The sequence below is a fragment of the Pipistrellus hanaki genome, assembly GCF_964339955.1.
Source record: "Pipistrellus hanaki genome assembly, chromosome: 20".
Lineage (NCBI taxonomy): Eukaryota > Metazoa > Chordata > Mammalia > Chiroptera > Vespertilionidae > Pipistrellus > Pipistrellus hanaki.
The window spans coordinates 9,976,451-9,992,528 of record NC_140522.1 but is presented as its reverse complement, the minus strand read 5'-3'; the positions used below and the strand labels follow the sequence as shown (position 1 = coordinate 9,992,528).

The 16,078-nt window shown below is 45.9% G+C and overlaps 2 protein-coding genes and 1 long non-coding RNA gene across 7 annotated transcripts in view; 2 read left to right on the top strand and 1 right to left on the bottom strand.

Annotated features, from left to right (window-relative positions):
- The window catches only part of SDCCAG8 (SHH signaling and ciliogenesis regulator SDCCAG8), a 191,577-nt gene extending 179,086 nt beyond the window's left edge, over positions 1 to 12,491 (bottom strand). The window contains exon 1 of the mRNA XM_084868881.1: positions 11,880 to 12,491. Coding sequence (XP_084725007.1) covers positions 11,880 to 11,946 — 67 coding nt within the window. The 5' untranslated portion in view covers positions 11,947 to 12,491. The remainder of the gene's footprint in view (positions 1 to 11,879) is intronic.
- LOC311614275 overlaps positions 1 to 16,078 on the top strand; it is a 198,951-nt gene that overhangs the window by 94,761 nt on the left and 88,112 nt on the right. The window lies entirely within an intron of this gene.
- The window catches only part of CEP170 (centrosomal protein 170), an 89,803-nt gene continuing 86,524 nt past the window's right edge, over positions 12,800 to 16,078 (top strand). For all 5 annotated transcript variants that reach the window (XM_084868842.1, XM_084868841.1, XM_084868840.1 and 2 more), the window contains exon 1: positions 12,800 to 13,064. The gene's annotated coding sequence lies outside the window, so the exon portion shown is untranslated. The remainder of the gene's footprint in view (positions 13,065 to 16,078) is intronic.

Genomic DNA, 16,078 nt, shown 5'->3' with positions numbered 1-16,078 from the left:
AGAAGCAATCCTTCGAAAACCTTACGGGCAAAGGCCGAGTTCTGTCTCTGGCTCGCTGAGGAATGTGCTGGAGGAAGCGAGGGAAGGTTAAGTTCATGGCTGAAGATTAGACTTCATCTCTAAGGTCACTGGCACCTCAGCGGTTGATACTCACTACAGAGAGTGCTCCAGGGGGAGGACTGAACGGGAGAGCTCCTCCCTAACCCACCAACCAAGGAGGCAGAGCGCCAAAGACTCCCTTAATCCCCCAGGAGACACGGGTTGGGTGGCAGGACCCACAAGAGGGACTCCACCACACCAAGCCTCTGCCCAGGGAAGACTCCTTGTCACTGTGACCCGAAGTCCCTCCTCCTCCCCCAAGAGACAGCCAACTGCCTGGCCTAGTTTTCAATCAAGATTTGAATAACCAGATGCTTTAAGGGGCTGCCCCTACAGACCAGCCATTCATATGTCCTACTGGCTGAGGACATTGATGTAGAAAGTCCTGGTCAGTGCAATGACCAACACAAGTTCACACTCATCAACACATACTTAACATCCAGTTTAAGACAAAGTATTCTCTTTTTACATTTTATTTTTTTATCTTGATTTTTAAAAAAATATTTTTATTGTTTAAAATATTACATATAGTATAATAGTACATATATCTCCTTTTTTCCCCCCCCATTGACCTTCCCCTCAACCCCCCTTATCTCCTGTGGCATGCCTCATCCCATCCCCCCTACAGTGTCTTGTGTCCATTGGTGTGCTTACATGCGTGTTTATAGGCATGCATACAAATCCTTCGGTTGATTTATTTCCCTCCCTCCCCAACACTCCCCAGCTTTCCCGCTGTAATTTGACAGTCTGTTCGGTGCTTTACTTTTTTGTTCATCATTGCCTGGCTTATTTCACTTAACATAATGCTCTCCAGGTCCATCCATGCTGCTGCAAATGGTAAGAGTTCCTTCTTTTTTTTTTTATAGCAGTGTAGTATTCCATTGTGTGGATGTACCACAGTTTTCTAATCCATTCACCTGCTGATGGGCATTTAGGCTGTTTCCAAATCTTAGCTTTGGTGAATTGTGCTGCTATAAACATAGGGGTGCCTATATCCTTTCTGATAGGTGTTTCTAATTTCTTGGGATATAGTCCTAGGAGTGGGATTGCTGGATAAGACAAAGCATTTTAAGGCAGATTGCTATAGTAGTTTATCTCTAAAAATGGTCCCAAGGCTCAAACCTTTCTCCTCTCCCACGTTGTTGAAATTGAGCAGGTCTGTAAGGCATCCACCAATACAATGTGGTGGAAGTGACACCACGCCATACCAGGCCTCGGCTTTAAAATGCCTCTGGGAATGGTTGCTTTTGGGAACCCTAAGCCACGAGTGGGAAGTCTGGCCACCCCGCTGGGGACACTGTGAAGAGGCCACGTGGGAAGGAGAGGCCACACGGGAAAGAGAGAAGCCCAGGCCTGCTAACAGCCCAGTGGGCCCTCCAGGGCCGTTGCTTCCAGCCTTCAAGTTTTGGGGTGGTTTGCTATATAGCAATAGATAACGGAAATAATGATCAGGGAAATACTAGCCCCAAAACACTTTCAGCAAAGGATCCAAGTCTTACATTAATAGCAGAACTATACTAATGACAGCAGTGATGTACAACTAATAGTTCTACTCTATTGTAGTGGGTATTTTTACATGAATATCAATGGAGAAACAAGCAGCCAACTGGTAATTTCATTGATTTCAGGTTTAAATGTCTGCTAATCTCATGATTAAATTTGCTGGTTTCAACCCAGAAAACTATAAATATATTTTAAAAATGTTCTTCATAAGTTGGAGGTGGGGGCTAAATTTCAGTCACCATTTTCAAATTTTGACACCTGTACTTGAAAATTATTTTTAACTCATTAATTTTATATATATAAAAGGCTAATATGCTAAGTGTCCCCTCAGGAGTTTGGCCAGGAGAATGGGTGTTGATCGCTTGCTATGATGTGCGCTGAACACCAGAGGTGGCACAAGGAAGGCCCCAGCTGGCAGCCACAAGGCTCCGATCAGCCCTGATTGCAGGCCAGGCCTGGGGTCTCTATCTGTGCACAAATTTCGTGCACCAGGCCTCTAGTGTATATATAATTATGTTAGAAAAAGATGAATTCCCACTCAGGTTAATGCACACCTATTGTCTATTTCAAATGGATTCCATTTAGACAATTCTTAAGTTCTTCAGAGGAGATGGTGCTTTCCCTCAGTAAGAGCAACTCGCAACAATGACGGCAATGAGGTCGCCATCTTTTGTTCCAGGCCCTCCTTTGACAATGTAGACCTACTTCTTCTTATATCCTCATGAGATAAAGCTCCTCTTCCTGCTTCCTAAATGGGAACCCTAAGAAAGCCACAAAACATCTATGTTTTCATTATCACTGGAAAAAATATTCATAAACATATATTCTCCAGAACCTTGGGAAACAGATTCCATTTTCTCCATGCTCATCAATTTCAAATTATGGAAAAGAAAAAAATAACCATAGCTTAATCGAAGAAAATGCACCCTAAAGTACAGTATTACAAAATATCTAATATAGCTTCATCATTCGGAGAAACTCATTTTCTACCTGGATTAAACTTTAAGAGGACTGGACTTTGAATCCAGGTTCAACACTAATCTGATGAAATGCTGTTACTCAGCTACACAACATACCTGGTGAATTCATCACTACCTTTCTCTCCACACCAACCCTGTTTCCACACAGACCTTTCTCTAACAGGAATGGGGTGCCCATTACTAAGCCAGACTGGCCTCCGGTTACTCATCAGGAATTTAAGAAAAGTCCAGAGGCGATGCATTCCTGACCTGACCAAAATGAGAAGCAGCAATGGTTTTTCCAATAACTGCACATGCTCTGAAGACACTTGTTAATGGGAAAGGGAAGTCAAAGTGTCACGTGATAAGCCATTTGGTGCCCAGAGCTTTAGATTTATGCACTTAGATCTATGAACAAAGCACTTACCTCCACCGCCTCCATTAGAATGGGAGCAGGGGGTGTGACTAACATTAAGCGTGTCCTCTGGGAGGTATCGGATGACTTCGCCTCCAAGACAAAGGATAATTACTTATTTATACCTAATCTGACTAAAAGCGAATACGCCATATTAGGGAAAATAAAGGATATCTGAAAAAAAAAAAAAAAAAGTTGCATAGCTGACAGTCCCGAGAGGCAGGGTTCTTTCATCAGATTACAAGGATGGCAGATTTGATAAACTCATTGATCCCTCCTCTAATATCTCCGAAGTCTTATTTAATCTTTTAGGATTTCTAACAGTCAAAGATGACGTGTTAAATGGCACCATGAAGATAAGTATGATGTGAAGTCCTGAGCGAAGGGTACGTGATATGTTTAAGTTATTTCAACGTTCCATTTCAAAACATGTGTTATGCACTTGGACAAACAGAGCTCATTCTGAGGCGTAATAGCGCTCCCATGATCCTGGACAGAGGGAAACCCCATTGCTAGTCAACTGGAGCCATTGCAACTGAAGGCCCCACAAATCCTATTCAGAACCCCCCCCCCCCCCCCCCCGCCTGCGGTACCTCCTGCAGACATACAAGGAAACCAGATAACACAGGAGGTGCCAGTGGTCCCCTGTCCCACTGCCAATGGGCACAGCTCAATCTGCTCTAACCCAGAGAGCAAGAAAGAACTCGCATTTCCTCTTCTCTCCTCACATTTCCTGATTTCTCCTTCCGGGTAACACGGGCTGAATGTCAACTCAATTCTGAATACGAACAGCAGTAGGACTTCTGGGTCCTACAAAAATCATAGGAGCACAAGTGTAAGTGAATAATATTTCTGCTTGTCCACTATCCAAACATCAGGACCGGTCAGGTTATAGCCAGCTCCTGATTGCTGAAAAGTGAAGCCTGTTTTTTTTTGTTTGTTTGTTTGTTTTGTTTTTTTTACAGAGAGGAAGAGGGAGGGATAGAGAGTTAGAAACATCGATGAGAGAGAATCATCCATCAGCTGCCTCTTGCACACCCCCTACTGGGGATGTGCCTGCAACCAAGGTACATGCCCTTGACTGGAATCGAACCTGGGACCTTTCAGTCCACAGGTCGACGTTCTATCCACTGAGCCAAACCGGTTTCGGCTGAAGCCTGTTTTATTCATTTTTAAAAATATATATATTTTATTGATTTTTTTACAGAGAGGAAGGGAGAGAGACAGAGTCAGAAACATCGATGAGAGAGGATCATCGATCAGCTGCCTCTTATACAGCCCCTACTGGGGATGTGCCTGCAACCAAGGTACATGCCCTTGACCGGAATCGAACCTGGGACCTTTCAGTCCACAGGTCGATGTTCTATCCACTGAGCCAAACCGGTTTCGTCTCATTTTTTTTTAATCCAGTTTCCCTACTTCTAACTCCTGGCTCACCATTGGATGTTTCTGAACAAAAGGCAAGTGTGCCCCTGTCTAGCGAGGATCAGCCCTCGTACACATACTGTAAATTATTAATCTCTACACTGTCCATCTGCACCGGGGGATGTGGAGGGGAATTAGCCTGGTGACAGGGACAGCGGGCCACACCCTGCGAAGCACCCAGCTGTCTCCGAGAAAGCATGCAACGGACCAGACCGCCCTGGGCGGAGACACCAGACGCATCCCAGTTCTCAGAACAAGCTCAGACTCGGGCGGGCAGGCAGGAAACCGAGACGCGGAGAGATAAGAGATACAAGTGTCTGTCCACCCTGCCTGGGCCTCCGCCTGGCCGGGAGATGGTGTCACCGCTTACCAAGAGACTGACAGCTACTGCAACCAAGATACAAAAGCCTAATCCAGAACCAGACAGAGCCAGCTTGGTAAATGGCCATGATAATAGAGAGGCATCAAACGCAGTATATGGAAAGTTTTTTTTAAAAAAAAAAAATCCCAAAGAAGCCCAAACCGGTTTGGCTCAGTGGATAGAGCATCGGCTTGGGGACTGAAGGGTCCCGGGTTCGATTCCAGTCAAGGGCATGTACCTTGGTTGCAGGCACATCCCCAGTAGGGGGTGTGCAAGAGGCAGCTGATCGATGTTTCTCTCTCATCGATGTTTCTAGCTCTCTATCTCTCTCCCTTCCTCTCTGTACAAAATCAATAAAATATATATTTTTTAAAAATCCCAAAGAAAATGCTACCATCAGGACTCTTAAGAGCCCACAAATGTGCTCAAGTGGCTGGCGCCGGGAGGGAAAGATAACCCGAGCAAGCACGCAAACATCCTGAGAAAGCAGTGTCTGGGAGGTCATGAATGATGCATGGATGTTGGCAAATCAAGAAGATTGGCTAGATGCGGCGTGAGGGCTACACCTGGCATCCCTTTGGCACCGACTGGGAGGACTTATGCACCTGTCACTTTCCATTGACAGGGAAGTAATCCTAGCCAGCCTGGCAGAAGCCAGGCACAATCACCAGCCAGTGCAATCTGGGTCCTTAATGGTAATGACTGTCAAGGACGATGCGGGCTGAGCCAGGGCTGTGAGCAAAGCTTTCCTTCAAGATCATGGTCTCTCAACTGACAGCGGGCCTGATGACTCCTGTTTGAGGGGCTGTGTTGTACATGTTTAGAGCACCCTTGGCCCTGGCCCACTGCATGCTGGGAGCATCCCCCCTCCCAGGTTTGACAAACAAAAATGTCTTGAGACGCTACCCAATGTCCTCTGGGCAGAACCATTGAGATCTACTGGTTTATTTTTTATTTTATTTTTTATCCTCACCAGAGGATATTTCCCCATTGATTTTTAGAGAGAGGGGAGAGAGAGGGAAAGTCAGAGAGAAATATGGATGTGAGAGGAACACATAGATTGGATGCCTCCAACCAGGGCCTGGGCTGGGGAGGAGCCTTGACTGGAATCAAACCCAAGACCCTTCGATTCACAAGTTGATGCTCTATCCACTGAGCCAAACCGGCTAGGGCGAGCTCTACTGGTTCAGAGCAACCAAATAAGACAGCTAGTGTTCAGTCTTGAGGAGAGACTTCCATCAGACTTCCACCTGATGAAGTGCTCTCAGAATCAGTCATAAAGGTGCTTGGGTGAGCACACAAGTGCATGTCATGCTACTTTCTCTACCTTTCTGTTGGATTGTGTTTTATTTTGTTGGTACTCCTCACCTGAGGAAATTTTTCCATTGATTTTTGGAGAGTGTGTTAGACAGGGGGAGAGACAGAGAGAGAGAGAAACTTCGATGTGAGAGAGACACATCAATTGGTTGCCTCTCACACATGCACAAGTACGTGCTCTTGACAGGGAATCGAACCAGGGAACCTTCAACCTGCAGGCCAATGCTCTATCCATTGAGCTAAACAGACTCGGGCTTCTTTCTCCACCTTTTGACCCTGAAAGGAGTATCACTAAGTGGAAAGGTTAAAAACCTCAGCAAAGTGCTGAGAGGATGTCTTATAAACATCCCAAGATGATATATAATTATTCTCAGTATCTCAATAGCCTGAAAACGACTCAATCTCTTCTTTCTGTGCAAGAACATGCACAAATGTCCTTACAACTTCATTACACCGAGCCATGTTTGATTCCAGGTGATGCTAGGGATTTCTAGTTACTTTCTTTGCACTTTTAAGTCCTGTCCTTCGCCTATTTTACCTCCTCAGAAAGAGGGAAAGAAAACTGGAACTTTACTGCCTTTTTCTTATTCTGGTTAACAAAAAAACAAAACAAAAACAAAAACAAAAAAAAAGTGGCCATAAAAGTTAAAATTACTAAGAAAAGTCATGTGAGTATATAAAGCATAATAATAATAATAATAATGAATATATGTAATTTAAATTTCATCAGCAAAAAAGGACCTCAGATGCTTACAAGTTTTATTTGCATGACTAATCCTTATTTAACAGCCAAACCATTCCTTTTCTTTTAATTTTTAGAAAACAGAGATGATTTAGTCTGTGCTGAATTACCGACATAATTTTGTCATTTCAGAATGAATGCTTCAGAGGCTCTATTGTATTGCTCCTGTCTTGCTCTCAATGCGGCTGACAGTAAGACAAACAAATAAGCAAGCATTAGCTGTGGAGAGTGTGGATGTGAGAGCAGAATACAAAAATATTCAAAAAAACAGTCAAGAAGAGTAGAAAAGAAGAAAAAGAGAAGGGGTTGGAGGAGGAGGGGGAAAGAAGAAGTAAAAGAAGAAATACCAGTTTGAGGAGTAAAACTGAGAAAAACAAGAACTTCCGCCCAAGTCACACACATATTTTTGTAAGTTTGCCAAAGGTCCAGATGATATCATTGTGGGCTAATCCAGTGACCAAATTATTGGCTAGTCCGGTTTGCACAGGCTTCCTGCAGATGTGAGCTCTCCCTGGGAGGGAAACACACTGTGGACTCTGGAGAGATGTGCTAATCGCATACAAGTAAAACACAGGACATTCACATGATCTTCGGTTTTCTCAAACCAGATCAATTTACAAAAAAAAAAAAAAAAAACAAGAATCAACCCCCCCCCCAAATTATAATTTTATTTCCATTTTCTTTTCTTTTTTTTAATATATTTTATTGATTTTTTACAGAGAGGAAGGGAGAGGGATAGAGAGGTAGAAACATCGATGAGAGAGAAACATTGATCAGCTGCCTCCTGCACACCCCCTACTGGGGATATGCTCACAATCAAGGTACATGCCCTTGACTGGAATCGAAACTGGGACCCTTCAGTCCACAGGCCAATGCTCTATCCACTGAGCCAAACCGGTTTCGGCTTTATTTTCATATTCAACCTTCCACTTTCTATGAACTAGTTCCACCCCTTGCCATTATTTTAACTGGAGAGAAACATAACCATTATCAGTCAGACGCTCCAACCCATATTGATGGAAGGAACATTAGAGACCCGGCGGTCTGAGAGTGATGCCTGGGGTTGGAACCAGCTCTCATATATGTTTTGTGTGGGTCTTTTAAAATAAATAAATAATTTTTATCGATTTCAGAGAGAAAGGGAGAGGGGGAGAGAGATAGAAACATCAATGATGAGACAGAATCATGGTTTGGCTGCCTCCTGTATGTCCCCCACTGGGGATGGAGCCGCAAGGAATGTCATTAAACCTCTACAATTTCTTGCAGTGCCCTGACTGGGAATCGAACCCTGACCTCAACCACTGAGTCATGCTGCTTGGGCTCTCTCAAGTATGTTTTGATTGGAAGGAACAGTGTGGGAGGAAGGGAGAAGCAAAAAGAAGGGAAGGAAAGGAAGAAGGAGGAAGCAAGAAAGAAATGGATTGCTTTTAGAAAAAACATAAACTGCCCAGTTCTGCCACAAGCCTCACCATTCCCTGATGTCTTCCACTGGCAGCTTCACACATTCTGTAATTCCCAACGAGGCCCAACTTTATTTTGTAGATAAAGAACAAGAATCTAAGAACAGTCTATAACTTGCCTAAGTGAACAGATGTTTGTCAGCCAGGCAAACAGTAAGAGTCAGTGACCTGGCTCCTGGTTCCACATTTTCTTCCTCTGACTAGATCACACCCTTCCACAAGTTCAATCTAGCGCCCGAAGCACTGAGATGATGAAATAGGGGGAGTCGGCACATAAGATGATTAGGTCGATGAGCAACCGCTGAGCAACTGGCTGGGCCCCAAATTATATTTAAAGGAAAATAAACGAGGAAAAAGGTGAGGGATTAGCACGAAAAATTATGAAAACATTTTTGCATTAAAAAATATATATTTTATTGATTTTTTACAGAGAGGAAGAGACAGGGATAGAAAGTTAGAAACATTGATGAAAGAGAATCATCGACCAGCTGCCTCCTGCACACCCCCAACTGGGGATGTGCCCCCAACAAAGGTATATGCCCTTGACTGGAATCGAACCTGGGACCTTTCAGTCCGCAGGCTGATGCTCTATCCACTGAGCCAAACTGGTTTCAGCACATTTTGTATTTTTATGTGGCTATTTCCTGGCTGACTATAAATGAAGAGCTGTTAGTAATGATTGCAGGTACAGTCATTTAGAAACCAGAGCAGTAACTTGAGATGAAAGACCAAGAATGTTGGTTAGCTTTTCCCCTGCTCCTGAACCAAGCGAGAGATTTTGGGGAAGTGACAGCAGATAGACAAAACCAAACCAACAAAACCAACGCGAAACAATACAATGAACTTGAACTTGCATTTTATCTGATTGGATAATGGTGACGTACTTTTCAAGTGATGAGGCAGACACACTCAAAATCATGAAGTTCGCCATATAAAATAATGCCACCATACTCTGATCAGAAACACACATTTGAACTTTAAGGAAGATCCTATAAAAGAGATAATTTATAGGTATGAAGTGAGGAACTTCTAACTATGTTTTGTGTCAAAATTAGTTTTGTTTTCTTTCCATGAATTGTTATATAAGCTACATAAACATAAAAATGAAACACACACACACATACACACACACAAAAACATCAAAATGCTACTAAATAACAAAGTCCTGAAAATCCATGAAAAATCAGGTGCCACTTCTTGATTCATTGTTAAAACTATCACTAATTTTTTTTTTTTTTTATACTTCTATTGATTTCAGAGAGCAAGGGAAAGGGAGAGATAGAAACATCAATGATGAGAGAGAATCACTGATGGGCTGCTTCCTGCTTGCCCCATGTTGGGGATGGAGCATGCAACCCACGCATGTGCCCTGACTGGGAATCTAACCGTGACCTTCTGGTGCATAGGTGGGTGTGCTCAACCACTAAGCCACACCAGCCAGGCTAAAGTGTTTTTGTTGTTATTGTGTGGGATTTAAAAAAAATATATTTTTAATTGATTTCAGAGAGGAAGAGAGAGAGAGAGAGATAGAAACATCAGTGATGAGAATCATTGATCGGCTGCCTCCTGCACGCCCCCTAATGGGGAATGAGGCCACACCCCTGCAGCCATATGTCCTTGATCAGAATCGCACCCAGGGCCCTTCAGTCCCCAGGCTGACACTCTATCCACTGAGCCAAACCAGCCAGGACTAAAGTTTGTTGTTGTTTTTTTAAGTTAACTTTTTTCTTTGCTTTATGCCTGCTCTTGATTACAAATGTCCTATTTTATACTGTTAGCACACTAAATTTCAAATTTATTTTAAAATGTATTAAATTTCATTTGAATAAAAACTCTTGAGTATTAAAAATAGTACAATAACATTAGTTTGAATTAAATGTCCTCTGATGCTTACATAAAAATTCAAAGTAAGATTGAAGAAGGAGAAACATTAGGAGTCATTTATAATACAAATTTTTTTGCCAACCTCAAAAATTAAACAAAATCACTCACATTATCATTGTGCCCTGCATTTTTCTTGCTTTCAAATAAAACGTAAGCCTGGCTGGTGTAACTCAATGGTTGAGCATCGACCTATGAACTTGGAGGTCACAGTTCTGGTGGGGGCAAGTACCTGGGTCCGGGTTGAGAGCTTGGACGCTAATCAGCGGGGGGACGTGCAGGAGGCAGCCGGTCAGTGTTTTTCATCACTGATGTTTCTATCTCTCTCTCCCTCCTCTTTATTGTCTGAAATTAATTGTATAAAAAAAAATAAATAAAAAAGTGCCGAAGCCGGTTTGGCTCAGTGGATAGAGTGTCAGCCTGTGGACTGAAGGGTCACAGGTTCGATTCCGGTCAAGGGCATGTACCTTGGTTTCGGGCACATCCCCAGTAGGGGGTGTGCAAGAGGCAGCTGATTGATGTTTCTCTCACATCAATGTTTCTAACTCTCTATCCCTCTCTCTTCCTCTCTGTAAAAAATCAATAAAATATATATTTTTTAAAAGTTAGAAGTGATTATTTCTGTATCTAACCGTTCTTGAAGCAGGAGGAGGGTGAATACCTTCACGAAGACCAATTCTTTGACCCTTACAGTGTGGCTACTGAGAATGCTGACAGTTTCTAAGGCTGCTGACGATGGGAACGATAATTAATAACTCTCACAACGTTTACAGTCACTTGAAAATAAACTTTCTAATCTCCTTGAGAAATCCTCCCTTTGCTGCAAGTACCAAGTATAAACAGCAGCTCACATTTAATGAGTGCTTCCAAGCACTGGTCTTTACCCTTATTTTCTACCAGAGTGATCTGTAATTATTTCATTTGTTTATTGTCTTTCTCCACCACTAATCCAGGGGCTCCAACAGGGCAGGGACTTTGTCTAGTTATTTATTGCATTCCCCCAGCACCTAGTATGCCTAATACATAGTAGGCACTCAATTAATAAAAGGCCCTATCCGGTTTGGCTCAGTGCGTACAGCGTCAGCCCATGGCTTGAAGGGTCCCAGGTCCAATTCCGGGCATGCACACTTACCTCAGTGGAAGGTTCAATCTGCCTTGTGGGCTGGGTGTGGGAGGCAACCAACTGATGTGTCTTCCTCACATCGAGGTTTCTCTCTCCATCTCTCCCCTTCCCTTTCACACTCGGTCTAACTGGTATGGCTCAGCCTGCAGACCGGGAGGCCCCAGGTTCGATTCCGGTCAAGGGCATGTATCTTGCTTGCAGGCACATCCCCAGTAGGAGGTGTGCAGTAGGCAGCTGATAGATGTTTCTCAAAGTGTACAAAGTGTGCAATTAGGAGCTTACTGGATTAAGGAGCAAAGTGTGGGAACCGCGCAAACGTGACCGAGAGCCGTGCAAGAGTTGCTGCTGGCACTGGAGAGCTAGGTGCCTGAGTCAAGATCAGAGAGTTGGACAGGTGACCAAGGGAAACACCACAGGTTAACAGTAAAAGCAAACTTTCTTCAGTCCTCAAAAATCACAGCAACACCCATCTTCTTCCTCCGAGTTCTGGCGGGAGTGGGGCCCATTGGGGTGTGGGGCAAGGCACATGGCCAGCTCCCGCCCACCAGGCCCTGGTCCCCAAAGGGTGAGGTGCAGGATTCGGGGGCAACTCACCCCGGAGACTCCGCTGTAATTGCCCCAGAGCCTCCTCCAGGGTAGAGCTCTCCGGGGGCTCCTCCATGCGCAGACTCGGGGTCCAGAAATGGGAGTGAGTGAGGTGGGACAATGTCCAGTGATCTCCCCTCCGAGGACAGGAAGTCTGGGCGCCCCGACAGGACCCGCTTGCTTCCTGCCTGGGCTGTCAACGGGGAGCCTGGAACCCCACTCAGAGGGTCTCTCAGCCTTCCCACCCACCGGGCCTCCTGGGGGATGACGGGACTTGTGGTTCACAGGCTGCGGCCTTGCAGTCTCGACTTTCCCGAGAGCAACGGTCCTACGACACTACAATTCCCAGAGGGCATCGCGGCGGGCCGAACCGAGGCTGCAACGGTTGGGTTGCCAGATCCGGTTGCCAAGGGGACTGTTCGAAGGCTCCGCCCTTTTCCTGGTCTTAGTCCTGCCTTCCTTCCATCCTGCTGTTGGAGCACCCTACTGACTGCAAGGGCTCCCTGCAAGGCCTGGACCCTTCTTCCTGTGCCAGGAAGCGTCCGACCCTGCAAGCTTCTCAAAGACGCAAATAATAACAAGCTCGACACTCCTCACGACGTTTGTCAAAAAACGGCCAAATACATTCTCAAGTGAAAGCAGCTCTTAAATCCTTCCAAAGAGCCTCGATTGTGTGGGAAAGGCGGCTCACACTGCAAATCCGAGCATGCCCAGCCCCCCGACCTCCCCTTGCCACAGCTGGCGCACTGCCCGCTGGGAAGTGTAGTCCGCGCGAGTGGCGGCGGCGGCCGTCCAGGCCGGGGTCCTCCTCATTGTTCCCGCGGGCCTGGGAGGCGCGCTTGCGCAGTAGGACCTGGGACCAGCCTGCGGGAGACCCTCTCTGCACAAACCCCTTTCATTGTCTGCGCCCGGCGCCTGCGCAGTGAGCGCTCGCCGGGTCGGAGCCCGGAGCCGGGATAGGGCCGGGCTCCTCGCCCTCCGCCAGGCGCATGCGCACTGGCCGCCGCGCCTGCCGTTACCGCTATGTGCGGGGCGTGTGTGGAATAACGTTATCGCCCGGCGGCGGCGGAGCCCACAGGCCGGGAGGCCGGGAGCTCGATCGCAGCCACAGCGACGACGACGACGACGACCACAGGGTGCGGGGAGCACGGCGTGCGGAGCCTCCCGGACCGGCGCCTCTCTCCGCGGTGAGGGGTGAGTGATGCGCGCCCTCGCCGGGCTTGGCCGCCGCCGCCGGGGCTCTCCACATCCTCCTCCGTCCCCGGCTTTGCAGCCCGGGCCCCGGCCTCGGCCCCAGCCCGCGGCGGGGAAGGCGGGGAAGGCGGGGGGCCCGGGGGCCGCTTCCCGGATGCTCCGCGCGGCGCGGGCCCCCCCGCCCCCACGCACCCCCGATCGGGGGTGTTGGCCGGGCGCCCCTGCACCCCAGCCAACCCCCTTCACCCCCCTGGCGATCCGGGGCCCGGAGCCGCCGCGGGATGGAGTCCTGTCATCGCGCTCCGGCTCGGCTTTGTGCATCTTCCCCCTCCGCCCAGGCCGAGCGCCGGGCGCGGGCGGGGCCGGGCGGGAAGGGGCTCCCCGGGTCCGAGCCGCCAGCAGCGCTGAGACCCCCTCTTTGTGGTCGGTTCCGGGCTGTGGGGTGACGGAGGTGGGGAGGGCGTGGGAGACGGGGTGTCACGCACCCCCGCCGCCTGGGATTGCACCCCGAGCTCGGCCTCGGCCCCCCTCCGCGGTGCACCCGGGAAGGGACACGGGTGGGGGGACCCGGATGAGCACCCAGGGGCCTCCCGGGGGCCTCATTGTCCCGAGGACTCGGATGCGGGGTTTTCGGGATGGCGCCCTGACGTGATTCCCCCGGGGAAGACCGATCGGAGCCGCTGACCTAACCCTTGGGCGGGAAGATGTGGGGTTTGGGTCCCCGAGTCCTCCCTCGAATCTCGGTTTTTTTCTTGGGAGTTTTCTTTCTGAAACGGAGGAAGGCGAGGTCCTGGAAGACGGCGGGCCGGAGCCCGTGCAAGCTCCGCCGAGGCGATGGGTGGAAAAGGACTTTCTAACGGCGAGGACCCGGCTCAGGGCTGGGCCGGCGGCGGCCCATTGTGTAGCTGGGAAATGCAGGATTGTTTTTTTTCGGTGGGTTGGGTAATGCATGCTACGTTACTAAGCGAATAGATGAACATCTTGCCTATTTATTTTTTTATTTTTTTAAAGCAATCAAAGCAAATAAAAAAAATAGACCTGGTGCATTTCCATGTCTGCATTTATTTCAATTTTTATCCTCTTGATGTTGAACATTCACTCCCCTTTGAGCGGAATGGGGTGCAGCAGATTGCAAAGGTCTCTTTTTTTTTTTTTTTTTTTTCCAAAGGGCCTGATCCTTGAGAGCTTGCAATGCTTCTGAGCTTGTCCTGGAGCTAAAACAAGCCAAAGAGAACGAGGCAGGATGGGGAGGAGCAGGTGGGGGATAGTGTGAGGGGTTACAGTATGGGTACAGTATCTAGATCTTTCCTGATGAAATCCTTCCCGGGAAGGCTTCCAAGATTTAGGAATTCGGCCCAGGAAATACTACATTGCAAGTCACAAACCCTCTTGCATATTTTTCTGCCCTCCTGTGTGCGGTTTCTAAGTCACACCAAGGCTGTTTTTCCTGCTTCCTAACTTGGTTAGCTGTTGCGCAATTTTGCTGTTTTAAAACCCAAGAATCTTAAGTGCACTTGACTGACAGAGGAAGACACCAAAATTTGAAAAGTTGACTGGCTTGTCTGTCAAACCCCAACTTCCAATGAAAGGCAAGTAACATCCCCCCGTGGGGACGTGTATGGAAAGCTGCTCTCCAGCCTCTGAGTGGCCTGTGACAGTCAAGTTCATGGTCACCCCAGTTGTATTCGTCTGATCCTTTGTCACGGGAAAGTAATTCCACTGGAATAGAACTTTAGTTTTAGAAATTAACTTACTGATGTGGCGAAAGATACCATAACATGGGTTTTGCGTAAAAACAGAAGCTTGGGAAAATTTTTCCCTGCTACTTACCAAGTAATCATATTTTAATATTTTCTGATATTCAGTAGTATTTTGTAGTATGATCAACTCTATAAATTTGCCATATAACGAGAACCTGTGAAGTCCATTTTTCATCAGTTAATGAGTTACATTATTTTAAGCAAAAATTTACCTTTTGAGGAAAAGATTTGTGTTGAACTTTTTATACCAAAATTAAATGTATGCTTTTTATTGAGTTGATTTTAGGATCAAGTGCTTTTTTGTTGTCCTTTTCATTTTTATTCTTAAATTCTACTTTGCACTTAATAGACTTAAAAATAATTCAATATTTCTCTTACATTTCAACTTAAAGATAGACTGTAACTAAATTAGGTGTGTGGAATTATATTAAATCACACTTGAAATGTATTCTACTGGTACATTTCATGGTATTCTAAAATTATCCTGTATGGAAATAAATAACCATCTGCATGTTTATCTGAGCATTAGAATAGTGAAAACTGCACTAGAAAATTAGTGTACATTATGCCTATCCATGCAAACATCAGGGTGCTATAAAAATTCTGTGCTTGGTGATTTGGTTTATTTGTTCCAAGTATCAGTTTCTTCTTTCTTCTTGACACTGAAAAACTACTTCTTTTATTGTTGCATCTGATAGTAATCAGATATGACTCATCTAGTCCTGAATGCTGTATATGTTTAAGGTTGTCAACATGTTTTTTACTGAACAAAAGCTATTCCTGAAAAATAATTTTTGCTATTTCAGTTAATGAGTAATGTTTTTGTCTTCTCTATAGCGAACATGAGTGGTGTTAAACTATCCTAATAAATACCTTACACACAGCATGATACTAAATTGTCAACTTAAATACCCGTTCAGTTCAAATTATACTGTAAGTGTAACAAAAGAGTAATTGCATACCATCTGAAAGTCCTCCCTGGAGGAATAGTGTTGACTGATCATTACATGTTGATGGGCTTCAGTAAGAAATGGGTTTCCTCTTACGGGGAGAAATCTGAGACCATCTTTATTTCATAACCTTTTATTAATGACCAGCATTTCTAATAATCAATTACAGTTGGTGGAATGGGTTTTAATGTACTTACTCATATATTTCTTGAGTTGGCCAATGTGAGCAATACAAGACAATAAGGAGTCTTCTGTCTTGGGGTAAGGTTGATAAAACTGGATATAGAGTCCAGTTAGTTGAAAT